This window comes from Heterocephalus glaber, unplaced genomic scaffold (genome assembly GCF_053883595.1).
Source record: "Heterocephalus glaber isolate CG9 unplaced genomic scaffold, H.glaber_assembly_v1.0 deba00000281, whole genome shotgun sequence".
In the NCBI taxonomy this organism is placed as follows: Eukaryota; Metazoa; Chordata; class Mammalia; order Rodentia; family Bathyergidae; genus Heterocephalus; species Heterocephalus glaber.
In genome coordinates, this window is record NW_028258139.1 from 23,269,668 (window position 1) to 23,297,615 (window position 27,948).

The following is a 27,948-nucleotide window of genomic DNA, read 5'->3' on the forward strand; positions in this document are numbered from 1 at the left end:
CACTGAAGGGGGAAAGGGCTGTTCCTGAGGCTTTTGCCCCCAAAAGTGTTTTCATCCAGGTCTTCCAAGGAATGGACACCAATCCCAGAAGGAGCCCACCAAAGTTTCATTAGAAGAATCTCTTCTGATGAAAAAACGAAGTGGCCACCAGGAAAGGCTGGGAAAGCATGGAACAGCTCTCAGTGAGGGAGAACAGGGCTGCAGGGAGGGAGAGGCACCCAGGACTGCTGCGGAATCTAAGGACAGTGCCACAAGGCCACCTAGGCAGAGTCGCCTGAGCAGTCCTGAGTCCAGGACCGCCCTCAGTGATCTGCCTGCCCTGCTGAGTGGCTGGCTGGGGGCAGCCATGGGGAGTTAGCAGGGCAAAGAGTGACTCCAGGCCCAGGGGACAGCACAAGCAAGGGTGGGAAGAAACTTCATGTCTGCACTGCCAGAAACCTTCGAGCATGGCAGGGTGTGAGGTCCAAGGTGAGCTGTGACTGGGCAGAGGCCACAGGGGCCAAACTGGGGAAAGTCCACCATGCTGGGTCAGGAGACATGGGCATGCAGGGCCAAGCCTCAGTTTTACTGAATCTCCTGGCCCCTGGGGGAGGATGAGACAGGTGCGGCATTGCGATTGGCCCCAGGCCTTCTCTTGAACAGCACAGGAGCCTTGACCTTCCTTCAATAAGGACAAACCTCCGAGAGCTGAAATCCTTTCTTCTGAGGCACTTGGTCCTTCTGCTCCTCTGCTATTACAGCTTTATCCTCCCTTCCCGAACCCCAGCCCTGGACAGACCTGGAGCCACAGCAATGAGGAGGTCCCTGGCCTTATGAGACTCACAGTCTAATGGGAGGGAGAGAGAAATAAAGGATCGCTGGGGATCAGCATGAAAAGTGTTGTGTTAGGTGCAGGGCATGGGAGGCCAGAGGACTGGCAGTGAGCCCGTAGTCCCCCAGGGTTGGAAGAAGAAGTGAGGAAAGATTTGTACGGGGGGGGGGGTTTCAGCCAGGCCACTCATGGTCCCCGCTGTGCCCACCCACTGAGGACCCCCAAACGTGATGCACATTTTCACAGCAGTATCTCTTTGCTTCTACCTTTTCCCCATGTTTCTTGCCTGAGAAACTCTTTATTGCCCCAAATCATCTCCAAATGCCCCCCGCTGACCTCGAGAAGCTCCTCTGAGCCACACGCTGCCCCTTGGCGGTTCTTCTCCTGCATCAGTGGGTGTCTCACGGGCAGAGTCTAGGGTCCTCGTCTTTCCATCTGGAAAGGCCCAGGTGACATCAGACCCTGCTTCGCTTGTTTCACAGGGAATGAGCCGGAGTCTAGGGAGGTTGCACCTGCCCCAACCTTAGATCAGAGCAGGCTGGGAATGAGGGCCAGGGACTCCCCTGGCCAGGTCTCTGGAACTCCAAAGGGAAAGACTGATTAGAGGACAATGAAAGTGGCAGCTTCAGAACATTAGCCGAAGGGAAAACAGAGCTGAGGGCCAGAGAGCTGGCCCTGGCCCTGTCTGCCAGGATCACTCTCCCACCCAGGTCCCTTCCTTTTAGCTGATGGATTTTAACTGGTGGTGCCTTTGCACATGCACACGCACACGTGCACACACACGCATGCATATATACCCTCACCCAGCACCACTGGCTGGAGGTTAAAACTGGCACCCAGTGGGCAGAGGCCAGAGATGCTGCTGAACATTGTCTACTGTGATGTCTATAAGGCAACCTCCACAGAACACTTTCCAACCCTACAGACTGCACGTGAGGCTGAGAATTGAAAGCCAAGCAGGACCACGTCAGGCATAACCCGGGCTGCCCTCCTGAGCAGGTTCGCCTCACCTGCTTCCATGAACACCTGTTCTTGCTGCTTTCAGTTAGACAAGGTTTCTGAAGAATGACAAGCTGACAGGCTGGGCTACTCCGCTGTCCACTTGGTGAAGAGAGACAAAAGTCTTCTGACAGTTTCTGACCGCCCACATGCTTCATACCAAGGGGAGGAAATGTGAGAATGAACCTTCAGGGGACAGGTTTGTGGCCAAACTGGGGCTCCAGCTCCCATCTCTGTCCACTGTGTCCAGGCTTCACCTATGTGCCCAGCCTGAGGAAGTGCTGGCCAGGTGGTGGCCACATTCGAGTCTGGGTGTGGGACCCTCACCCTATTGTCATTATACCTCGAAGAAACATTGTCCAAAGTATGACTTCAAAACAATCAGCTTCATAACTAGCTGCAGAGCTTGTTCAAACTGCTTTTATGATTTTTTATGATTCCCACACCAAACTATCTGGATCAAACTTGAGTGAGGATCAGAAACTGCGATGAGCCTGAATCCCGGATAACTTCAATGATGGGGAAACTCCTCATATTCAGTTATACAGTTCTTCGTGGGAGGCCCCTCCCCGCCTTTACTTCTTTCCACCGGTGTTAATCTTGAGAAACTCCAACACAAAGATGCATCTAAATAGAATTGTATGCTTCATATGCAAAGACAACTTCAAAAAAGTCCCCAAATCTGTCTATCCCCAGCCAGAATGCCACTGTGAAGGCTAGTCACCCCAAAACACCAGGGCTACCCAGCCACTCCTTTATGAGCTCCCATACACATCCAGCACATGGCAGGCACTGACAAAACAAGGATGGAGTTGGATGTTCAGGCATCCTCACTGTCTTTCTGGTTGTCACCTCTGTGTCTTGCCCAGAAAGGGGTGGTAGCAATGTTTGTGCTGACTGTTCTTCCCTCTCTCTCCCTCTCTCTCTCTCTCTCTCTCTCTCTCATTTATAGGAGGCCATGCTCTGGATACCCCACAACTCCCACAGGAGCTGACTCCAGGACTGTCAAAAAATACGAGTAAGAATTCTCCGAACTTTTCTTGGGACCTGCGTACAAAGTTGTCTAGGATATTGGCAGAGAAAATGACCCTTCTGAATGTACCTTACAGCCCCTTACTTGTGTGACATTTGTGAGTAAAGTGGTTCAAAGGGGCCTCAGAAGCATTTCTCCAGTAGTCTCGTTGGTGTCGAACCCACCTGTAGACTCTTGCCACCCCTCTTCAACAGGAGGAGTGGAGCCCTCAAGCACTCCACACAGCAGCTCAGGGATGAGGGCCTGGGTCTCCCACAGAGCAACCACAGAGCAGCAAAGGCCTGGGAGCTTCATCCTCCTCAGGAACCAAGATCCCTAGTGAAATCCATAGCTATATTATCCAGGATGCCCAGTAGAAATAAGCCCAGGTACAAGAGTCACCACACTGACTTAGAGACCCTAAGATGAGGATATTGCAACAGCAGCTATAGTTCATGGTTTCTTCCTGTCCCGATACACTTTACCATCCAGGGGCCAATTTTACCACTGAGCAATGTTGCCTAGCAACATAGTTCACAGTTCATCTTTACCAGGTTTCCATGGTAACCTGCATCCAAGAAAGTTACTTTAAGGTCAAATTTGTCCTTTGAAAAGGAGAAAAGGTTTGACTGTGCTAGATAAGGAGTAAGGAAAGGGAGAAAACATGCCTCTTTGATGACTTCTCCCTTTTTTCCACTTAGATATCACAATCTTCAATGGGGTGTTTAAGAATGTGGAAAGTGTGGCTGAAATATTTGGTAAGTTAAAGAGAAATTGCTTTTATCTGCCAAGTGTCAGGCATGGAGTATGTTTAAGAAATCTGAGGAAATGACCAGGGCCTTGTCTCTGCCTCTGAGTAGCTGCCTCCCCACCCAACTCCCGACATGTCATAGGGTCTGACAAGGGCAGGGATGGTTTTGTTTCCTGTGAGTCACTGACTTACCATGTGCCTTCATATTCCTTACTTCACTGTTCTGCCTACAGATCTGCCAGGAGGGGAGTGGTGCCCCGTTTTATAAGACAGAAAAGTGACCCTAAGAGAGCTAAATGACTGGGCCAAGGCCACACAGCTGGAAGGGAGCCACTCTTCTGAGTCCAGAGCTGAGCCCCTACACCAAAGTAGTTTTATCCCCCACCACCTACTAAGTACACACAGAAGCATAAGATTTTAAAGTCTGTCAAGCAATTCCACTTATCACTTTATATCTATTATGCAGCTACTGGGACACCATGATGGTCCCTACCACCAACTGAAAACAGCACCTCAAAGTAAGATGAGACTATGATTGGCTTGAATGAGGATAGTGGGAACTGCTGCTGGGTTGGACCATGCTGGGTGTGATGCTACATGTGAAATGTGTGCATGACCAAGTGCAGCTGCCCAGTGCATTCTTGAATGAAAAGCTTATGTACATAAACACATATAGGGGCAAACTTCAGAGAGGCTTTGTTCATCAGCATAGAATCATTTCTGTTTCTGGCAAGGCTTTATGCAAACAAAACCTGTAAAAGGAAGTTTGAATGAGATGGGAGGAGACTAGAACAGTCAGGTAGACCTGGTCCCCAGAGTCTGCTCCTTGATCTCCCCAGATCCCTCTTTCAACTCTGTTCATTATCAGTAGTATGAGGTAACCTCATCTAGTGGCCCCTGATCACCAAGATAGAGAATGGGGAGAATGAGCATGAAGTTTACAATCAGAAACATTGAATATTGTTTTCTGGCCATTTTTGTTTCTTGCCAATTTTAGAGAAAACTACTATCCCTGGTGGGTGGCTTGTGCAAGTCCCCAACCTTTAGTGTCTTCACCTGTGAAATGGAGAAACACAGTATCTACCTGGCAGGGCTAATATGAAGTTTATGGCACAGTAGACAAAGGAAACTCCTTCTAACATGTTAAACGCTCTATCAATCTTAACTATTGTTCTATTGAAACTAGCTAGAGCAGTTCTGGCACACAGTAAGTGCTCAAAATTGTATGTTTATACCCCTTTTCTTTCTACACTGGCTTATGGTTTTTTTATGGTGCCAGCACTGTGTCATTTGAGATCCATTTGGCAAACTAATAGTGCCTCAAATCATAGACACTTCATTATCTCACTCTACTGGTCTGAAGGTACCAGAGCTGGTGCAGTAATTCAACTCAGGTTTCAGAGATCCAGAAGGCTCACTCTAACTTGCTCCACTGCCACCTTGAGCATTTCAGGCTTGTTAGTTTGCTAGTTTGTTTAATTTAGGCTTTGAGTCTCATGGTTTCGATGTGGTTGCTATAGTTCCAGTCACAATACACATATATTTGAAAAAGGATCTTTTTTATATGTCTTTATTCTCTATTAGACAATGAATATTTTCCAGAATTCTTTAACAGACATCTGTCTGTCTCTCTGTCTGCAGGTCTATCTATCTTTATTTTTGGCTAGGTCTGGGTCATATGCTAGCCCTAGACCAACCACTGGCATGGAAGCATGGGATTACCATGACCAGCTGAGAATGATCATATTACAAACTTAGGGAGAAGATTCACCTTCTCTGAGCCCTTGCCAGTTTTCGTTATCAAGAAAGAAGAAACAAATAGTTGTTAGGTAGCCAACCAGTGGGACCGTGGCTTATAAGCCTGCTTCCTAGTTTCTAGAACAGCACTGAGTGCTCAGCAGGTGCTTACGATGCTGAGACGGATGCCCCATCAGTCCCAAATGTAGGAAGTTGACGAGATGGGGTCTTGTCCTTCTCCCCTCCAGACTGCCTGGGCCCCCACTTCAGCTGGCTGCAGGCCGTCTTCAGCAACTTCCCGCTCCTGCTCCAATTCGTGAACGGCATGCAGTGCGTGGCTGGTTTTTGTCCCCGGGACTTTGAGGACTATGGCTGTGCCTGCAGGTTTGAGATGGAAGGGCTGCCTGTGGATGAACCTGACAGGTGAGCAGGATCCACAGGGAGCACCTGGGAGCCTGGCTGGTACCTTGGACAGAGCTCAGCTGTAGCGAGTGGCCAGGACTAGGGACTCAGAAGAAGTCTTTTTCCATTACCAACCAGCAGGTGACTGGTTCCCTCTCTCCCTCTGCCATGGAATACATGTTCTGTTTCTACTCTAGCGATTACCAGGAGCCTGTGTCAGGACCAATATGCAAAGCTGCATTGCAGTGTTTCTCGGAGGTTGGATCCACCTGTACCAGAACCACTCAGCAAGCCATTAAAATGTGGATTCCTGAAATCCATCCCAGGCCACTTGACTTAGGGTACCATTAGGTGAAACCTGGAAATATGAGTTTTAAACAAGCTCCCCCCACAAAAAAAATTGTATATTTTGCATAACAAAGTTAAGAATTTTTGTGGGGGGAGGCTACTGGGGATCGAATTTGGGACCTTGTGCTTGCAAGGCAGGCACCGGAACCACTGAGCTAAATCCCCGGCTCCAAGAATTATTTTTCATATGAAGCAGTTTTAGCCACCAGAGTTAAGGTGACCTTGAAGGTTTCTATTCAACTTTCAACAAATATAAACCCCAAACAGGAAATATATAAGCACTGTGGCTGAGATCAATAGAATTCTACTTCTGCCTTGAAGACAGAAATGTCTACTGGGGAATAAAATAAAAAATAAGTGGCCAATACAGATGTGCTCTGTCCCTACATTCAAGGCAGTATAAATTCAAACACCCCACCAAGATTGGCAATGAAGTATCAGATCTTCATTACAGTGACAAAACACTTGGGAAAATCAATTTAAAGGAGGAAAGTTTTCTAGTGGCTCACAGATTTGGTTCATGGTTTTCAGGCTCTGAGGAAGAAATGTGACTGTGGGAGGGCATGGTGAAGGGAAGCTCCTTAGCACATGGCATCCGGGAAGCAAAGCGGTAGGGAAGAGCCACAGAAGAAGGAGCAAGGGCCACAGTTCTCCAGCCAGCCATGAGTTCCTGATAGCCCACTGGACTGTGATTGCATTACTGTGTCCATCCACCGATGATGTACACACCTCTAGGGCCCCCTCTGAGTACTGCTGTATTGGGATCAAGCCATCAACAATGAGCCCTTGGGGATCGCTTCCCACCCAGCTGATGTTACACTGGGGCCAAACCCGGTCCTCTCACCTGTATGGGCTCACAGCAGGTAGGGAAAGAATCCCCTTGGTGACAACTGGATGGCCCACAGCCACCCTGGCATTGCTCTTGGAGGACCCCTCTCTGTGTGCTTTGACTCCTAGGTGCCAGGGCAGCCTCTGAGCTCCCCAGACATCTGGGGCTCTCTTTCCTGCACCCACTTCACAGGCAAGGATGGGTGAACAGCACCCACCTTCTCTCTCCTCCATGTCCTTGGAGGGGTTCTCGCCACACTCTGTACTCCCAGCACTGACCCCAGGAGGAAGCCCCTTGGTGCATCAGCTGGCTGGCGAGGCTGACAATCTCCAGATGAAAAATAATTAAAGCAATGAATTAAAAAGTCACATATTCTTAATTGACAAAGAATAATGGCTTTAGAATTAAATAACCAATCTGTCCCACTTCTGGATTTGCAAGACAGAGTGCAAGTTGCCTCTAGACCAAAAAAGCAGTTTCCCCCTTTGGGAACCACAAGCAACCCGACTTTCAAGGTCGCTGATATTCAGGGGGAACAGGTTGGTTCTGCAAGGACCGGGGCATCTTAGGGAGTGCGTTTTCCTTTCAGGCCCTCCTTTGCTATGTCCCTTATTTGTTACAACAACCTTCTAAACCTAGATGTCAAACAGATGAAACAGGAATTCATCCCTGGCTCCAACCTAAAAGAAAGGATCAAAGGACCAATAACCCCAAACTGGCTGAACAGTGGGCTGAACCAAATTTTGGTTACTCTGCACAGTTAGATGGATGGGGACAGGGATTTCCAAACTCCCAGAGGACCTTGCATTTGCACTCTAGATTCCAAAAATAACTGCAACCATTTATCGAGTGCCTATCTGGTAGTAGGATCTAGATAGACATTTCCTTGAATCCAAGAAACTCTTGTGGGTCAGGTAGCATGAACAATTCAGTGGCTTATCCAAAGTCCTCACCAGTCTGTGTATATTTTTTCTTTTTTGCAATGTTTTCCACTGATGCCTTGTCTGTATTGCCAGAGCCACCTGACTTCCCAGTTTCAGCGTTAGCTTGCTCTGTGACCATCTTGACCTTAGGCGGGTTATGGAGCACATGTGTCTCTTCCTGCTGAAAAGGTGTCTGGGTATTGGGAGTTCTTTGCCAGCCCAACTTCAGGCCCTGCAGTTCACATCATCCTCTTGAAGAGCCTATGTCGGCTTCATCTTAACTTCTCCAAGCCCAGCACAGGGGTCCTGCCTGGGACCCGGACCTGAGACTCTCCATTCACAGCCAGCTCATTAAATATAAAGTCCCTAGAACAGGCCCTAGAATGTGCAAGAATGTTACCTACAAGGAGTGACAGAAAGATAGTGTTTAAAATTTTTTATAAAATATTACAGTAAAAAAATACATTTCCATTAACCTTTCTCAAATATTTCAGCTCGCTTGAACACACTTATCCCACCATTCTTGCCACTTTCTAAAGCGGTTCTGAAGTCCTCTTTTGCATCTTTAGTTGTTCTGTTATGGTTGCCTCCATGTTATGAATTGATTAAACATTGACTTTTCATGGTCATTTTGACTTTGGGGAAGAGCAAGAAGTTGCACAGTGCCAGATCTGGAGAATAAGGTGGATGAGGACGCATCATAATGTTTCTACCAGCCTGCCTTTCAGTTGGATCACCTCAATAGCAGAATTCACTGTAGGTTTGATTGCTTTTCATACAGACACTCACAAGAGAGGACTTCCAGAACTGCTTCAGAAAGTACCAAGAACATGGGATAAGAGTCTTAGAAGTGAGGGGGATATTTCAAGAGGGAGATTAATAGCAATGCGTCTTTTAATAAATGTTTAAATTGACACATTAACCATATATGTTGATCACCCCTTGTATTCTTGGTGAATATCTCCAAGACTCATTATAAATAAAGTTGTTTTGAAGAGAGGTAAATAACTTGCCCCAGACAAGTCCCAGGTATCAGTGGAGACCAGATTCAGATCCTCCACTTCTGGCTTCAGAGTCCAGGCAGCCCCCTCCCCCGCAGAAGTGGCAGGGCTGGTGGCTTGTTGGGGGCAGCCCCCTCCCCACAATGCAAGCTCCCTGATAGGGGAAGAGCAGTGGAGAGTCACCACCCTTCCCTTCATGGCCCAGACGCAGGGACTCCCAGGCTGGGCATCAGCTGTGTGCCCACTGCCTACTGAGTCACCACCCTTCTCCCGGGCTGGTCTGCAGACACTGTTGAAGGCTCACGAGGCCAACTGGATCCCAGAGCCTCCCACTCTCCTTAGCCAGCAGTTTTCCATTTACAGTCAAAGTTTGCAGAGAATGAAGTCTCGCCTGATTCTTTCCATTGTCTCATTCATGCTTCATTCTTTGCTTAAAGCAGCTAAACACCCTCTTCTGGTCAATAGTATTTTAGTTCTCTACTTTGCTCTGGGCCTGATGTATACTAGGATTCTCTGTCAAAACAGTCCCCTGACTCTACCACTAACTTGCTGTGTGACCTCATGGAAGTTCCTTCCCCTCGCTGGCCCTAAAGAAGCCACGTTTCCACCCCGGTGCTCCCCTTCATGTCCCCTGTGATAACACTGTCCGAGATAACCCGAGCTGACCTGTGGAAAGGCTGTCCTGTTCATGACTGCAAAGGGATGGCGTCCAGGCCAAGCCTTCACGCAGGACCAATTCCTCACCTTTAGAATACAAGGCTTGCTCTTTCCTCTTTCTCCATTTGCCTGCCATAAGTGGCAAATCCCAAATACCTGGTGTGGACACAAAGAGAAACAGGTGGATTTTTAATCTGAATAAAACCACCTGTCCCCAAGTGCTGCAGGGATCACACACAGAATGGGGAGGTCATTTTTGCTGACTATCTGCCTCTTCTTTCCATTTATTGTACAGTTGCTGATATCCATAACTTTGACCAGGACATCTCATGAGTCAGTACTTTCCCTTCAAGTGTTAGGTTACACCCCGACATGGCCTTGACTGTTTTTCCTGGTCAGTCCTAGCAAATCATAGAGCTGCGTCTGCCACCATCAACAAACAGGGGTGCGGTAATGAAGTCAGTGCTGTGTGAGGCCAGGCAGAGATGGAGACATTGCCTGTGGACAGTGACAGGAAGTGGTGATCAGTGGAGCATCTAAACATTTATCATTCAAATGAGGAACCAGGCCAAGCTTAATCTTCACTGCCTCCTGAGCCATCTTTGACTACATCCCAAGCTCTGAGAACCAGGGCCCTCTTGCTGGTTACAGACACCCCCATGTAAGACAGGGGCAATACAGATCTGCCACCTGAGCTTGTGAGGTGGCAGATGATGATGATGATGATGATGATGATGATGATGATGATGATGATGATGTGTGTGTGTGTTCACATGCAGACCACTACCACAGACCACCCAGAGACCGGATGCTCCTGGCAGCTGCCTCTCCCCTCGCTAACTCTGCTCTCAGCACACCCCTTTTCCCTGGCCAACAGCTGCTGCTTCCAGCACCGCAGGTGCTATGAGGATGCCGCCGAGATGGGCTGTCTCCAAGACCCCGCCAAGCTCAGTGCAGATGTGGACTGTGTCGGCAAGCAGATCACATGTGGTGAGCATCTGAGGGCTTCCAGGCCCACCTGCACCATCACCATCTCGGCTGGCAACATCAATGCTGGCTCTTAGGCACCTGAGGCAGGATGGGTGGCACCTTCACCTCTGTGTAATCCATCTGTTTTAATTGAAGCAATACGTGATCAGCAGAAAATCTGGCTTACAATTTTCCCTTTTTATTGATGTACGTTTGCAACACATAGTAAGTACCTTCACTGTGGGGAACTGGCACATATGATTACCACATCTTGGTCCTTTCCTTCTTACTTGCCCTGCCCCTCTTCTCCCTCCTGTCTCCCTGTCCCCCAGATCCCCTTCCCATCTCCATAGAGACTGTCTTCCTGTTTCCTATCACTTGCCTCTTGCTTGACTCTTTAAATGACTTAGACTTTAGGTTTCTTATGTAAGAGAAACTAAGCATATGCTATTTAACCTACTGTGTCTAATTTATTTCACTTAGCATTATGGTCTCAAGCTGCATCCATTTTCCTACAGATGACTCAAATGTACCTATTTTTGTGGCTGAGTAGTACTCCATTCTGTATAACTACCTCATTCTCTTTAGCTCTTCATTTGTTCATGGACATGTAAGCCTTTCCAAGATTTAGCTATTAGGAGTTGTGCTGCCATAAACATGGGTATACATATATCCTTGTAGTATGATATCGTCCACTCTTTTGGAAAGATACACAGAAGAGGTATAGCTGGGTCAGATGGAATCTCTATTTTTAATTTTGGGGGGACTCTTCCTACTGATTTCCATAGTGGTTGTACTGTCTGCCATTCCCACCAACAGTGTACAATGGTTCCTTTTTCCCTACAGCTTTGCCATCATTTATTGTTTTTTGAGTTCATGGTGAATACCCCTTCTTTCTGGAGTAAGATGGAATTTCAGTGTTGACTTGTTTGTATTTTTCTAATGACCAAAGATGCTGAACTTTTCCCTTGTACTTATTGGCCATATGTACTTTGAAAAGTGTCTGACTTACAATTTTATACTTGTAGCAACCCTGAGGACTTGTAAAAGGTCTAGCGCTTGCTGCTTAGGCATTGTGTAACAGGGGAGCAGTTACCTTATCCCTCTGAACTCAAGATGGGAAGGACATAGCCTCCTTCAGGGAGATGTTATGGAAATTAAATTAAGTGGTGCTTTACAATGATTAATGTAGTTTTTAGCACATGTTAGGAATTTGGCAGCGTACATGGAGGTGGTAGTTCTGAGAGAAACAGGCTCATGGTGGCAACTCTTTGTAAGAATTAGACACAGACACGTGAAAATTAAAATCTCAGCTGTCCACACTGTTGACTTTGTGACACTGGGAATTTTGTTTCCTATTTCTGGGCAATCCTGGTAGAAGAAGGGGAGTAGGCAAAGGACAGAAGGGAGAAGCAATGGAGCGTGCTGGGGGTAAGAGGCTGGAGCCATCTGTATACCTGCCTGTTGTATCCCATGATCTCTGCACATGGCAGCTCTGGTCTTCCGGACAGCCCTGTTAGAGGGGACCATCACCTGCAATGTTCAGACAAGGAGATGAAAGCTAAGAGCAGTTAGGTAACTGACCCAAAGTCACACAGTTGCTGCATCACAGAACCAAAGTCTCCACTTGACTCCCAAGGCCAGGTCACAAGGACAGACTGGAGCATGGAACAGCAGAAAAGGAAGGGAGCCAGGTATGAGCCACTAGGGAAGGTGCCCAGGGAGCACAGAAAACGGAATCCATCCATTCACTCACAGATAGGTGTTGAGCATCTACACCAGCAGAAGGCCATTGTCTCTGTGCGGGGCACCTCCAGACCCTGCACTGTCCTCACGGAGCAGACACTTACCGGAGACAAGTGACACAGTATGTGAGGTGGTAACGAGGTGTGGAGGAAATTACGTCAGGGAAAAGCTCAGATGGGCTAGGAAGGTGGCTCCCCTTAATAGGAAGAGGCCATGAGGGCTGGGCTAAGACCTGGGAAGAGGTGGAGGCATCCCGTGGCTTCGGGGGCTGTCGGGGGAAGGGCAGTGCCAGCTGGGAGCACAGGGATGGGCCCTGAGGCTCTGGGTGCCCGGTGTGCTTGAGAAGCAGCAAGGACAGAGGGGTGCTGGAAAAGAAAGAGACGGAGGGGAGGCAAACAATGCTCTGGCATCTCCTAGGCGACATTGGGAAGCCACTGGGAGGCTTCTGAACGGGTAAACAACGCTTTGATCTGAGTTTTCATTTGTTTGTTTTGGAGCTATACTAGGAATTGAACCCAGGGCCTTGGGAAGGCTAGGCAAGCACTCTATCATGGAGCTACACCCGTGCCCTTGACAGTTCCAGAACATTCTTCTGGCTCCTGGACGAGAACAGACTGGATACAGGGGAGGAGCCAGGAGACTGATTAGGAGGCTACTGACACAATCAGGCAGGAGTGGATGGTGGAGTGCAGAGGTGGAGACTGGTCAGATTCTCAGTCCGTTGTCGTGAAGCCCATAGGATGGCCAGGTGACTTGGGTGTGACCCCAAGCTGGTCGGCCCAACCAAGCAGGTGGCAGTGACATGAACATGATGAGGCAGAGGAGAGTGACATTCAGAAACGCACATGAACTCTTGGGATTCGCGGGAATCTTGCCACCGTGCTCTGCCTTGCTCTTGCAGAGTCCGAGGACCTGTGTGAGCACCTGCTGTGCACCTGTGACAAGGCCGCCATAGAGTGCTTGGCTCGGTCCAGCATCAACTCCTCCCTGAACCTCCTGGACCCCTCCTTCTGCCTGGCTCAGACTCCAGGTAGGAAGAACAGGCTCTGCCCCCAAGGTGGGGCTGATGATGGGTGTAGGAGCTGGTGTGAGACCAACCAGTGCTGGGCATCTGCAGATGGCAACATCAACACCTTCACACCCCCATATCCCATGCCCTGAACAGACTTTCCTCTGTGTTTTCCTTTCAGAGACAACCAGCCAGAAAGAGCTGGCAACACTGCTGCCTGGAGGTTAGGCTCCCGGGGAAGAGGGCTCCCAGGGGAGAGGAGGGCGGATGCTGGTGAGAGCAGGTAGAACCACGTCTTCTGCCAAGCCTGTCTGGCCAAGGCTGGAGCAATCTACAGCACTGTGCCCAGCCCTACTTCTCTGACCAGGAGACCGGAAATCATTTCAGATAAGCCCATGTCAAACATCTCCCCTCCACTGGCCCTAGTGCAAACTCGGTCCCTTGCTACTGGATGCGGGTGGTCTCCACAGATGGACCTAGCCATGCACTGGATCAAGGTGTAAACTTAATCCAGAGAGGATGTGCACCCTTCTCACTTGATAGTCAAGAGCCTTAATATGCAGTGCGACCAGGACAAGACCTTGTGCTGGCTGAGCTCCCGGATGTGGTGGCCTCCCAGGAGCAGACCTATCCTGCCACCCGCCCTTCCTCCACATGCTCCCCAAAACCCATAGCAGAAGTCTGGGTCTGGTGGGGCTGGTAGAGGGGAAGATGGTTGCCAAGTGTGTCTCTTTGGGACAGGGTGGGTTCTTAGGAATTGTCCGCTGAACTAAGCAAAGGATGAGTCTCTCTTTAAAATATGAGTCTTAGGAAAAACACAGAATATAGTTTGCACCTGCCATTCCTTGTTTACCAGAGTCCACAACCTTTCAGATCCAATGCCTCTGGGCCCTGGGGCTGGGAAGTCCAAGATGCTCTGTGGCAGATCACCTCTCCTCTCCCCAGGCAGGGCCATCTCTCTCAGAAATAGCTGTTCAGTGTTTGTTAAAGAGCAAGCTGGTGTGTGTGTGTGTGTGTGTGTGTGTGTGTGTGTGTGTAGGTGTCAGGTATTGTCAGGGTATAGGTACGTGTGTGTGTACATGTGTGTGGGGTATGCCTGGGCAGGTGTGTGTGTGTGTGTGTGTGTGTGTGTGTGTGTGTGCGCCAGCACATAGGGGTGCATTGTGGGGGTCTATGAATGTGTCTGTGAAGTGTGTATGCATATATGTTGTATCGCTGTGCCTTCTGGATCCAGTGCTCTCTTTCTCTGCCATCTGCCCTCCCTCATGAACAAGGTTGTTTTTGGATTGCAATACCCTGGGAGTTGCAGCCTTTCCATTCCTTTAAGCCTTGTCTGGCAGAGACCTCCTTCTCCCTCAAAACCCAGCAGTGGCTATGGCTCCTCCAGAGCTCTGGCCTTGCCGGCTGCCCATGTTCCAGGAGGTCTAAGAGCATGAGGGACCCCTCAGACAGAAGGAACAGTTTTTCCCTGGTGGAACCTTTCTCAGCCTCTCCTCCCTTGGTCCAGCAGTCCCCATTCTGTTCTCCGACACTTGCTGCATTGGTCATTTCTATTTGAGGGTCTCTTTTCCCAGTGGTTCCTGCAGAACCCACGGACACCAGCCTGACAGTGCTCTCAGGAGAAGGTGAGCAGAAGGGGGCTGGCTGTTCCCCAACATCTCTCTCTCATTTGTGCCCTCCCCTGACTTGTTGGCACCAGATCCCCTAAGGTATCCCCTGCCTGCTTTGTTATGGAGCAGACTCCAGTGTATTCCAGAGCCCCTGCTTGGGTTCTTCATGACCCCCATGTCTCTTCCCTACTCCCTCAGCTTTGTCTTATACTTTGGTTCCCACCCTGTGGAATCACAGGCAGCATGCAAAGTGCGCATTTTTACTGATCAGCTGCCCCTAGGGAGGTCATCTGCCCTTTACTTCCCAGAGTCTGCTCCTTCTCTCCTCTGTTGCCACTGTTGCTGCAGCAGGAGGACAGAAGCAAAGCCCATGGTCTGGCTGATGCCTGACTGTCCCTCGACTGGCGAAGGGCATCTCATCTCCAATAGCTCCCACATACCCAAGCCTTGGGGGCCAGGCCCAGAGGGAAATTTTCACTGTATTTTCAGCCCAAGCAAGGACCATGCCTAGCATGACTGACAGCAGCAAGTTCCATTCTCTTGGGGACAATTGTTCAGCTCCAAACACAGGGTCAGCTTTGGGCTTCATGGCCCCATCGAACAATCACAAAATATTCACAAATCAGTACATTGTTCAACATTTGAGTGCTTCAGGCTTAGCTCTGACCACCTTGTGGCATAAAGAAAGTGCAGCATTTATCTCTGGGAAAGATGCAAAGGCACTCGGGTTCTCCAAGGAGTCTAAGATCCAATTGGAGGAAGGGAGTGGGTGTACACACATGTGCTCACACCCATGGCCTCGCCAGTGCGTGCCAGTGTCCCCCAGACAGGTCGCCTGATCACAGGCTCTGAAAGAATCCCACTAGTCCGGCTGGGAGAGCTTGAGAGGGCAAGAAGCAGAGCTTGTCACCATCCTTGCCATCATGCAAGGACACAATGAGGCTTGAGAATGGAACCAGAAATGAGATAGAACCTTTTCCGGCCATGTGACTGAGGAACAGTGTTTTAACCGATCAAAGCCCCACTTCCTTCATTTATAGACAGTGGGATCAGCAAACTTCTTCAAAGGGCCAGAGACTAACCATTTTGGACTTTGTGGGCCGTGGAATCTGTCTCTACTCACCTCTGCTATTTAAGCACGAAAGCAGCCTTAGATGATTTACACGAGTAGCAGACGCTGTGCTGCAGGAGAACTCTGTTCACAAAAATGGGCTGCGGGCCAGGCCACAGTTCACCAGCCCTGGAAAAGGCACGACTGTGGCTGTTCCTCAGTGTGGCTGAGGGTGAAATGAAAGTGACAGGAGATTCGGGTCCTGTGTCTTCCGGGACTTCTAGTGTAGCTCCACAAAACAGCACATACCACAAAAGCAGTGCTGGAGCATTTGCTGGAAACATGTAATCTCATTTATGCTCATATAGTCCAAGGAAATAATTGGTGCAATCTCCATTTTGAGAAAGTTAATTGAGATGCAGAAAGAAATTGTCCGAAACACAGCTGAGTAGCAGGGCTGGGACTGAGACCACAGTGCTCTGTCCTTAATTCTAGACCACACTACCTCACAGGTACCTTCCCAGAGGCCTTTCTAACTTCACTGCCAGAGGTGCCACTTGCTGTTCTTTCTGCCTGCACTCAGGCCTGGCCCTGGCTTGGTCCCTGTGCCCTGAGGTCCTATTTGAGCACCAACAAGCAGCCAGTCCCTGACTGTGTTGCCACGGGATTTCTCTTCTGGTCCAGACCCATTTCTCCTGCAGCTGACCTCTGCCTGGCTTGGGCACCCAGTGGGTCCATACCTGAAGCCAGGGGTTTTCTTTTCACAGTGGCTGCTGAGACCAGAGCTGAGAGACTGACCACTCTTGGGAGAACAGGTAAGAGAAGGAACTTCGGGCCGGGGGGGTGGTGGGGGGGTTCAGTTCTGGTGACCTCGTCTCAGTGGGGGCTGGAAGAGATCCTGTTATACCCATTTTACAGAATATGTAGGACACCAAGGCTCAGCGAGCTTAGAAATTCAAAGTCATCCAGTGAGTAGCTTGGTGGCCTGGCCTCTGACCTCAGGTTTTGGGCTGTGAGACTGTTTTCTTCCCATGACCCAGGAGTGACTTATGGGGCACATGGTCTGACCTGAAAGTATCTATGTCAAATTACATCAGCAGAATTAACCTAACCACTTACTTTCCTTGAAGTGATTAGAACCATGGATCCTTTATTGACAAAGGTAAGTAACTGATAATAACTCTTTGCTGATTCCTCAGAATAAGTAAATGGGTTCTTTGGTGTTGATGGCTCCGACACCCCTCACGTGCCCTCTCTGAGTACATCCTCCCTGGCCCTGCAGGGCCCATCATCAGACTCATGTCACAGACAAGGGCCAGTGTCATTTGTGCAGGTGGCCTGGCTTAGCAGTCCTTGGATCTGAGTGCATAGCTTTCCCTTTTTTTCCTGGCAGTGCTAGGAATTGAACCCAAGGCCTTCTCACTGAGCTAACTCCTTAGCCCCTTTTCAATATATTAAAAATCACTAAGTTTCCCAGGTGAGGTGTGTACTTCGATCTTCCTGCTTCAGCTTCCCAGAGAACTGGGATTATACTAGCCAGGCTCTGTTTTTGAAGAGAATAACCAGTCCCAATTTAGGGTGGTCTAGATCCTCTCTCTTTGGTAGGGTATTTGTGTCCACATCAGTGAACTCGATCTTCATAAAGCACCGTCACTGTCTGATTTGGGGTGCGTTCGATGGCAGGCAGCTCCTCCTTGTCCTGAGAAAGTTTTGCTCACCATCTCCTGTTCTGTGTGGCGCGGCCATAAGTGAAAATGTGGACTAGCATAGGGCCTGAGGTGGCCTGGGTTTGCTTCCTGCTGCTTTCTAGCTCTGTGACCTTGAACAAGTGACCTTACTCTCCTGGGTGTCCCCTTCCTCCCCTCTGAAGGAGGGGGAGCACAACGCTGCCAACTCGTGGGGTTGTCTCTCACTGAGTTAATAGAAAGAAGCCCTTGTTGCCAGAGTATGTGGCACGCAGTGGGAGCTTAATAGCTGCGGAGAACTCTCTACAGAGACGCGGAGGGAGGCCCCGAGGCTTTCCTAGAGTCACACAGAAAACCAGGCCGATCGCTCCAACTCTGCTGCCTGTAGCCTACATGCTCCTCTGTTCAAACTTATGTTTTCTTTTACTTTTTTCTCTTCAAATTCTGGAGAAGCCACAGTCCCTGTGTTTTTCAGTGCACTCGCTTGCTTCCGCCTGACAGTAAGCCTTTGTGATGGGGGTCCCTTTGCTCTGCAGGACCCCTGATGTCACCAGCTGTCTTAGGGAATGTCACTCTCGCAGGTGGACCAGGACAGCGGGCAGCTCATGGGCCCCCTGCACCTCAGAATATCAACGGCTGCAGGCCCGAGGTGGCACTTACCTGCCTCCCTTCCTTCTTCTCTTCCAGGGCCAAGACAGGATCTGCAAGGCATGGAAGCTGCTGAGGCCACACCTGCTCCAGGTAGGCATCCTTGGTTCTTCCTGCCTTTTTGCATGTCATTGTGTTCCGTATATCTACAAAATCAATACATTGCAAATGAACCCTGGGGCTATGCCCCAAATGGAAGCAATCACTGAAACCAATTTACTTTTACATCCCATCCATAAAAATGTACACAAATGAAATTAAAAGATCCATTAGCAGGAAGAAATGGAAAATTATCTTGTGAACAGATAGATGCATTTAGAAAAATGCGGAAAACTGTATTTAGTTTTCAATTTAATTCACTTGTAATTCCCCAATATAAAGATAGACACTTTTAATATCTGAAGCTAGTTTTTCTAGTCTCCTCCCCGCAAAGTGAATCAATGGGCATAAATAGGATGAACTCAAGTTCATCTGATGGCTGTGATTTTCAGTCTGAGTTCTATTATTAATACAGTGTAATGCTCTTCCCAGACAAATATTTTATGCAACATGAGTCGTAGCTGTATAATGATTCTTTATGTGGAAACATAATTTATTTAACCAAATATTTACAACTATTTATTTTAATGAGGCACCAGAGATTGAAACTGGGGCCTTCACACTGAGCTGCATCCTAGCCCTGTTTTAATTTCTTATTTCGAGACAGGGTCTCAGTAAGTCACTAAGATGCCCAGGCTGGGCTTGCCTGTGACCCTCCTACTGCAGCCTCCCAGAGCTTTTTGTTATTATGTATAATGGATGTGCACTTTATTTAAGCTAACCTGTTTAGGATTAATTCATCAGGTCAGATGCCTAGAAATGGAATCACTGGACAAAGGACATAACCGACCAGCCTTCAGGTCACAGAAGGACCTGCATTTAATTCTGAATAGGCTGAGAAGCTGTTGAAGGGCTCAATCAGGAAATAGAGGGGTGGAGGCAGAGGACACAAAATCGTGTCCTGTGAGGTGGCTGACTCTCTTACCACCATTTGCTTTGCCTGTTCACTTGATGGGAGCATAGTCCACAGGCCTTTTAGGGATCAAGTACCCAAACTGCAACCCCCAACCCACTCATTTATCACCAAGTGCCAACCTTGCCATTAAACCTGAATACTGAGGTTGTAGTTTAGAGAGAGAAAAAAAACCTCATAGACTTGGCTCTTGTGCCAACAGAGAGAGAGCTGCATATCCACTGCGGCCCATGTGCCATAGGTTCGCCACCCTGGCATAGTCACTCAGCAGGTGCACAATTGTAAAAGGGCACAGACACAGGCTTGGGCAGCTGCCACACTGCCCCTCATGAGCTGCCTTCCAGGTGGTCTAGAGTAGACTCCTATTTTGATGTAGATGTAGAAGGTTCCTGAAAGTCTCCTGTGCTCAGAGGTGGGCATTTGCAAAGGGACCGCATGGCTTACAAATTCATGGTTGAATCTGCCATCAGGAGGTGGATGAGGAGGGGGGTCCCGGGGTGTGACCTGGAAGGGTGTGTTCTTGTCCCTTTTCTCTCTGGTTCCCTTTTCTCACTTTTGTTCCCTATGGGCTGTAAGCCTATTGGTTGATGCCACCCATGGTCACAGTGTGTCTCCCTCCCCAGTTTGCTGGCCTACATGGCAATCACCTCGGGAAACACCCCTCAGACACAAACAGAAATGTGCTTTGCTAATCTGCTAGCAATTTCTTAGTACAGTCAAATTGACAGTCACAATTAATGATCACTGCTCATGTCCACATTGAGGCAGTCATAAAATGACTGTTGGGAATGCTGTTGTAGACTTCGTGGACCCCTGGAACCTGCCTTGATGCCTGCCAGCTGAGGGTGAGGAACACTCTGCTATTATTTCATGTTCTGATGTACCCATCTGCACTTGACATTGACCCTGTGTCCATGAGCAGATCTCTTCTCAAGCCCCTTTGAAATCTGAGCCAGCAAGGTGTGCATTTGCAGGGTCTGCTGAGATCGTTGCCACAGCTAAGGCTGTGACCCTTGGCCCTGCTGGCAGTAACTCTTCGGGGTTGGTGGCATCATCCATTGAAAGCCGTCCTGTGGAAACTACCAGCAGAGGTAAGCTGAAGTCAGAGATCAGAGGAGGCTCCATCCTCCCTGCCCCCGATTCAATGCTTGGCTTTCACAGAGCACCTTAAGCCTTCTTCTCCGACTGTGACCTCTCATGGGTGTGACCAGAAGGCGTCCTCCCCTTCCTGAATGAGCACAGTGGGCTCAAGGGGATGCGGCTTGTCTGTTGCTGCTCTGCTGCTGTGAGGCTAAGCCTGGGACAGGAGCTCACAGTCCTCCCCATGTCCCCTCCTCCTCTGATGCTGACCAAGAGCCCTGCTCCTCCTGTGAGGGTCACAGGCAGCTGGACCCGGAGGTGGACTTGAATGACAGCTGAGCAAGCCTGCTCTGAATCCAGCACAGAGCTCTGAAGACAGCTGCGCTTGACAGCTGGAGCAGAGGAGGAAGATAGGGGAAGACAGACAGACAGACAGACTCACACACATTGAAGCCAGAGATGGAGAAAAAAATCAAAGGATCTGAAATGCAGCCCATCAAGTGTGCTAACTGGATGTGGCCCCCAAAGCCCAAGAGGACAGGGCTCCCCAGGAGGCGAGGCTGTGCCCAGTGTTACTGTGTGGTACAGAGACCATCTCTGGTCCTGATCAACCCCAGCCCTCCAGGGATTTTATGTGGGTCTGGTGGAGAATTAGAAGTTGGGCGGGAAAGGCTTTCTCTCCCAGACACAGTGCACCCTGTAGAGTCCATTCTCTCAGCAGAGTGGCAATCCGAGCTGGGGGACCGGGTTCCCTGGTGCCTCCTTGTGTCCTTCTGTCCTTGTGCAGCCTGGCATGCTGCTCTGGCCTCCCTTGCTCCCCTGAGAGTCCTTGTCCCCAATCAGCCTGCGACAGATTCACCTTTCTGCATGTGGGAAGCGAGGATGACACTCAGGTGATGGAGCAGCTTGGAGAGATGCTCTTCTGTCTGACGTCCCGGTGCCCAGAGGAGTTCGAATATCATGGCTGTTACTGCGGCCGAGAAGGACGAGGCGAGCCGAGGGATGCCCTGGACAGGTATGGCTGGGTGAGGGAGGCTTCCAACTGACGCCAGTACTGCCTGCACTTGCAGAGCCCTCGTCTCCGCTGGACTGTGCTTTAGGTTCGGAGACCTTCCTCTGTGCATTTCTTCTCTTGCAGAGTGGCTTAATGGCATATGGGCCCATTTTCCTGATGAGCAGTTGAGGCCTACTGTGATGTACCTGAGGTCATTCATCTAGGACAGAGCAAGACAGACAGATCTGTATCTCTTGATTTGGGAGGCTAGAGACCCTAAGCAAAACCACAAGTGCTCCTCCCCTATGACAGCCGAGGGGCAGACACTCCACCCCACCCCACTGACCCAGTTTGCAGTAACTAACATGTAGAATTTGTTTGTCCCCTTGGTTTGCCCGCAGAAGGCCACACGGAAATCAGCTTCTCAACAACTGTTATGTAAAACTTCCAAGTTTTGTGTCTATCACTTTTGGAAGAATTTTCACCAATGCATATATTAACTTATTCATTCATTTATAAATGCATTCAACCCGGATTTTCTGTGGTTTTATTCTGTGCCAGGCTCTATGCTAGGCACTGGAGTTACAAAACGATTATAGCTAAATGATGCAGAAAAAACAAACAAAGAAATGCTTGGGTCCAATAGAGGTTTTGATTGGTGAAGAGATGGACAAATGGACAAAAATACTGCCCAATGTAGCAAATGGAATAGAAGAAACAAAGGAAACCATGGGAGTCTTCACCCGAGTTTGAGAAATACTCAGAAAGTAAAGTTGGCAACTTCAAAGACTGGAAAGATCTGCCATGGGCAGGGTGTGTGTCCTTTGTGAACCGTGGTGTGGTTGTCACAGCAAGATCAACAGTCGCGGTCGAAGTTGAGAGGAGAAAAAGACAAAGCTAACTATAATTCGGCAAAGGATGTGGTAATGGCAGGAATATGGAGGACATGGGCTGCTGTAGGCCAAGGAGTGTCTGGGGGCAAGATTACTGGGCTATAGCCTACTGCCCACCTCCACCCTGGTGCTTCCCCCCAAGTTCACCATCAGGCTGAGCTATTGTCCAGCCTGTGTGGGCTTCCAGGGCTAGAAACTGGGGGCAACCTTCAAAACTTACCTTGTACCTGGAGATCCTAAGGAAGCTTTTGCTGAGCCAGGCATGGTGGCACACGGCTATAATCCCAGCACTCTGGGAGGCCGAGGCAGGAGGTTCGTAAATTCAAACCCACCCTGGGCAACCTATCAATTTAGTGAGATGCTGTCTCAAAATAAAAAGTAAAAATAAAAAAGGGCTGGGGAAGAAGCTCAGTGTGAATGCCCTGGGTTTAGTCCCCATTACTGAAAAAGAAATAAAGGAAACTGTAGCAAATTTTATGCCAACAGTGTCTAGATTCCTGAGTCCATAGCCCAGTGAGAAGACCCAGATAGGAACCTGGCCAACTACAGTCTCTGAGAAGAAGTGGGGATGATGTTGAAGGTCGACATTGACCATATTTCACAAAAATAGGAACTACGACCAGTCAGCCAAGGGAGGTGTGAAATGGCTTCCTGGCAGCCATTGTAAGAAACCAGAAGACTGAACACCACAGGAGGAGCCCTTGCTAGTGGGGTTAGTCACGCTGGTACTGCGTCTCCCAGGAGTGTGTTTCCAACTGCAGGTGCACTAGGGACCACATCAGTGATTGCTGAGAGAATGTCCACGGTCTCTGACCCACTGATTGTGGGGTGTAAGTGTCATGTGAAGTGCTTCCCGCCCCATCCTGGCGAATGTTCACATGGGATCCTGTGACTCTGTATGGCAGCAGCCTGGTGCAGCAGGCACTGACCTTTGCCACTGGGCAATGTGAGCATTCGAGGTGGGTGGTCCCCCCACTGCAGGCAATAAGGTCAGTATAGCTGATACCTGGACTGTTAAAAGCTGCAAGAGAGGATGGGCATGGTGGTGCACACTTGTAATCCAAGCACTCTGGGAGGATGAGGCAGGAGGATTGCAATTTCCAATCCAGCCTGGGAAATTTAGCGAGACCTTATCTCAAAATTAAAAAGAAAATAGGGCTGGGGATTTAGCTCAATGGCACCACACCTACCTCGCAAGTGCGAGGTCCTGAGTTCGATCCTTGGTACCGCAAAAAAAATTTTTTTTAAATATATTAAAAAGGCTGAGAATGTAGCTCAGTGCAAAGGCCCTGGGTTCAATCTCCAGTACTGAAGAAGAAGAAAAAAGCAAAAAGCTGCAGGTCTCCAAGGGGTGCTGAGAGTATTAAAGGACAAGGAAGAGTTGGAGAGAGAAGACTTAGCTCCTACACGCTGGAGCCATGCCGCCATGCTAAGATGTCCATCTGGCCTGGCTGGGGAACTCTAAAGATGGGGTCTGTGTCGGCCAGGTGGGGGCATCTAAAAGCAAGATACGATTCCTTCCCAGGCTCACTGAGGCCCTGGGCTGGACTCGGCCCCAGAAGCAGTTCTTATTCATAGAGGCCGAGGGCTCGGGAGGGTGCCCTGAAGATGTGAGGTCAGCTATTCTGCTTTGAGAAAGGCAGGATACAGTAGGGGCATTGCTAGCCCACAGGGAGCCTTCCTGTAAGAAGAAAAAACAGCAGGTATCCCTTCCTGAAAGACTCCATCTGCTGCTGTAATAAAAATGCAAATCAACCATGTTTGCCATCAACGGTGTCATACTGAGACCACAAGAAGAAAACCCTAAATAATAAGGTGCACCAGTGTGACGGATGCTGCCTTAGAGAAGACATCTTTGAGCAGTACGCAGCCCAACCAACCACACAGAATGGGCCTGGGCTGTATTCGTCAGCACCGTGTGCACTGGGTGGGAGGCACTGGTTTCTCCCGCTCCTCCAGGGAGTGTGGGAGAAGCAGGCCTGGGTATCAGAGCTCCAGGTGGTAAAGGGTTGCCTTGGTCTTAGGTGCTGCCTGTCCCATCACTGCTGCCTGGAGCAGGTGAGGAGGCTGGGCTGCCTGCTGGAGAAGCGTCCTCGGTCTGAGGTGCTGTGCGTGGACCACACACCCAAGTGTAAGTGCTGTTGGCCAGGCGGTGAGTTCTCCCCTCCTGCAGGTGGGCATCCGGCCGGCCGGAGCTCAGCGTCTGGTTGTCTGCCCAGCACATCTTCATCTATAACACAACTGCATGCTCTTCCCAAGGCGGAGACCCACATCCTGCACCTGTTCCACTGCCTGGCTCTGCTTCCAGAGCCTGAGCCAGTGGCCTTAAGTCACCAAGCTGGGTGAAAGCCCCTGGAGCAACCTGGCAACCCCATGAGAGGCAGCGCTCATGTTCCTCCCACTTTGCAGAGATTACGAGGCCCCAGGTGACACAGGCAGAAGAAAGGGAACTGGGAAACATGCTGAGGTCTCCCATGGGCTCTTCACCTTCCCCCATCTGTTCCTAAGAAGTAGGCCCTTTCTCAATGAGGACTTCTAAGGAACCCCATTAGAAGAGGGGCAGCTCTGGTTAAAGGGAGAGGAGGGCCCTCAGCTCCTCTCCTCCCTGGAGTGGAAACCGGGCTCTTCCGTAGCATCCAAGGCCTCCAGCTGGGATAGTCTGAAAATTGCCTCCCTGTGGTGAGCACATCAGAGCTCGCTTTAGAGCTGGCTCTGTACACACTCAGCTGCTCTTCCTTCTTCAAACATGACGGAAGATACATTTCCCTCATACTTTGCAACTTAAAAGAAGATGCTTCCCTTGAAATCTCACAAGAGCCCTGAAAGCATTTGTTCTCCTCGTGTTTGTCTGGGAAGCCACTGGCTGGGCCTTTCTTCTTTCTCCTCCCGCCTCTGCTGTCTCTCACCATGCCGTCTCGCTCTGTGCTGTCGTTTACGGCTGGCACGTCCTGGGAGCTGTGTGCTACATGGCACTCATCCAGCCAGCTATCCCCTTCCCCAACAAACCCTCACTGGTGATTAGGAAAGTAACAAACCTGCATGACCCTGCCTGGAATAGCTCCCACCCTGGAGGGAGAGAGAGGCTGCACCTCTGTGCTCCCTGAGGTGTGTGCTGACAGGTGTTCTGGGGCCAGGGGAAGGAATTTCGAGTCTGCAGCATGCCAGGGAGGGCCCGAGATTGTGGGAGCAGTTGGCAGGGTGGTAAGATTTGACAGGAGTCAAAGAGCAAACGAGAAGTCCAAGGAAAGGGAAAGGAGAAACACTATGTCTTAGCAGTGCTCGGCAGTTTAGGAGTAACACGGTGTCTGTAATGCTGGAGCAGAAGGTAGAGATGAAGGCCTGATTGTGGTAGAGGGAGAAGCTGGGGTGGACAGGCAGGCATAAGATCAAAAGCTCAAAAAGACCCATGAGCAAAATGAAGACAGTGACGTGTCTTCCTACAGGGGAGAGGAGCCAGGACTGGGTTTAGAGCCCAGGAATGACACAGATTGAGGCCACACCGAGGGGCTGGAGGTTCCTTCTCTGCCCTCCAGTAGCTCAGGATCTGCGAGAGCAGCACTGCAGTGGGACCCCTGCACAGCATGCGGTCTGGGCCCTCTGAGCTGGGAGCACTGGGTCTTGGGCCAAGTGCCAGGTTCTGGTGATGGAAAATGAAGGCCGCTTGGTGCCTGGCATGTGCTGTTGCCATCGTAAGTGCAGGGGAAGGACACAGTCACCCTGGAGCCCAGGCTTCAGTATGTCTCACTCTGCCCTGGCCCCAGCTACATTACCTTCTCTTCCTTCTGTTTCTTCCTGCTAGAATGCAACCAGCATATCTGGGGGCCATGTGGTGATAAAGGCCATGTGGTGGAAACAGAAAAAACGATGAACACTTCACAGTAAGATTGGATGCAAAACATAGTCCTTTAGCTTCAATGAAAACTATAGACACAGAGGACTCTGTTTGCAGAAAGCCCATCTATGCCCAGCATTTTCAACAAGCTACCCTCTTGCATGCAATCTAGGCATTAAAAAAGGGCAGATTTGCCAGAGCTAGCAAACAAGAATGCATGAAGCCTAGGTAAATCTGAATTTCGGATAAACAAGTAATTTTTTAGTACAAGTCTGTTCTCAATGGGCAGACTTTCAGACATATTACCCTAAATTTACATATAATTTACATATAACCATCCTGTATTTTATGACCTAATAGTAGAGTAGGGTAGACAAGAAGTTCCATCTGACAAACGGAGAAATGGTCATCCAAAGACTTAACTACTTCAGCCAACAAATAGTTCCCAATGCGAACACAGGAAATACTAGCTGAGGATAAAAGTTAGGTGCCTGGACAGGTGAGGTCCGCATTCAGTGTTCTCTGTTCATCGAGATGGAAAAGCAGAAATTGAAGTAGACAGCTACTCTGCAGTGTGATTATCTCGTAACCTGCTGTGGAGAAAGAGCCTCGGTGGGCTCATGGGCGCCCATAGGAAAGATACTTCCTCTAGCCCGGTGCTCTGGGAAGCATTCTGGAGGAGGAGATGCCAAGCTGAATCTAGGTAGAGGACGGTGAGTCCACTGGGAGAAAACAAGTTATTCCTGGTGGAGGGGAAGGCTGGATTACTACCATTAGAGTGTACCTAGATCTCATGGAGGAAAGGGACACAGGCTGTGGGGCAGGGCTGCAGGTGAGCAGGCGACCATGGAGGTCCTGTGCTCCGTGTGATGCCTCACACCCACCATTCTGTTCTTGTCCTCCTAGGTGTAGGGCAGAGCCTGTGTGAGAAGCTGCTCTGTGCCTGTGACCAGACAGCGGCCGAGTGCATGGCCTCCGCCTCCTTTAACCAAAGTCTGAAGTCACTAGATGGACGCGAGTGCCAAGGCAAGCAGACGCTGTGCGAGGACAGTGTGCTGGGAGGGTCCTCGGCCTCCTCTGTTGGCTCCAGCTCTGAGGAGAACAGTGAGGAGGCCACACTTCACACAGAAGGCCTCAGAAGGAGCGGATTTCTGAGACGGCCGCTTGGTCCCGTGGTGGCCAGGCCGCCCCATGGAAGTTAGACCCCAGAGAGCACGGCTGACATACCCTGCAGTTCTGCCCTGCAGTCCTGTCTGTCCAATGCAACCTTGGCAGAGGCTCCGAGGGACAGAGCCAGCGAATTGCCTGGCCACATGGGTCCTGCTGTTTGTCAGTTCTTGTGCCTGGGGCACCACGAGAGGTTGGATGATACATACTTCTCAATGTTCCAGGTGCACAATGGCTCCCCAATAAATATTCCAATCCGTGACCTCTGTTTGCTTTTACTAAATGTTTAGTTGTAAATACTGGTGCATGAGTAGATTGTAATGGTGAGATGACAGACACGACAGAGGAAAAAAATATCTCAAACTTTCTAACCAGTGAAAGCTACGTTTTTTCTTTTATTAAAACAATTGGAGTATATTCAGTGACTTCTGGATCACCAAGAACCTACTTATGATGCTTGCTGTGGAGTGAGAGGGCAGCTCTCCTGGTAGGTGCCCTAAAATGGGTGACCCTAGTTCTAGACCCCAGCTATTTGCCACCGTGAGAATCACTGAACTTGAGTTTTTAAAAATAAGGTTTATCCCAGTGACTGGAATTTTGGGAGTGCAAAGGCCCCCCTCTACCATTTATCATAATTATAAAAAACTGAAGGTCTGGGTCAGGGATTTAGCTCAGTGGTTCTGCCACCTGCCTCGAAAACGCAAGGTCCCGAGTTCGATCCCAGGTACCAAAAAAATCCCCCAAAAAACCAAACTGAAGTTCTAAACATCCATCTACCCACC

At 49.6% G+C, this 27,948-nt stretch overlaps 1 protein-coding gene across 1 annotated transcript; it reads left to right on the top strand.

Annotated features, from left to right (window-relative positions):
- The first annotated feature begins 446 nt into the window (after positions 1–446).
- Positions 447–27,428, top strand: Oc90 (otoconin 90). The gene is made up of 12 exons (XM_087184947.1): positions 447–468; positions 3,524–3,580; positions 5,532–5,733; positions 10,348–10,460; positions 13,087–13,215; positions 13,376–13,417; positions 18,228–18,281; positions 20,175–20,267; positions 20,575–20,598; positions 21,124–21,295; positions 24,192–24,298; positions 26,906–27,428. Exons 1-12 carry the CDS (start codon positions 447–449, stop codon positions 27,199–27,201), a joined length of 1,311 nt encoding a protein of 436 aa, XP_087041073.1. The 3' UTR covers positions 27,202–27,428.
- Positions 27,429–27,948: the final 520 nt, after the last annotated feature.

Bases quoted from the DNA above. Each gene is read 5' to 3' on its own strand.
- Oc90 (XM_087184947.1), top strand. From the start codon at position 447: ATGGCAGGGTGTGAGGTCCAAG. The intron at 5,734-10,347 runs GTGAGCAGGATC...CCTGGCCAACAG, and splicing joins CCTGTGGATGAACCTGACAG to CTGCTGCTTCCAGCACCGCA. The intron at 24,299-26,905 runs GTAAGTGCTGTT...TTGTCCTCCTAG, and splicing joins CGTGGACCACACACCCAAGT to GTGTAGGGCAGAGCCTGTGT.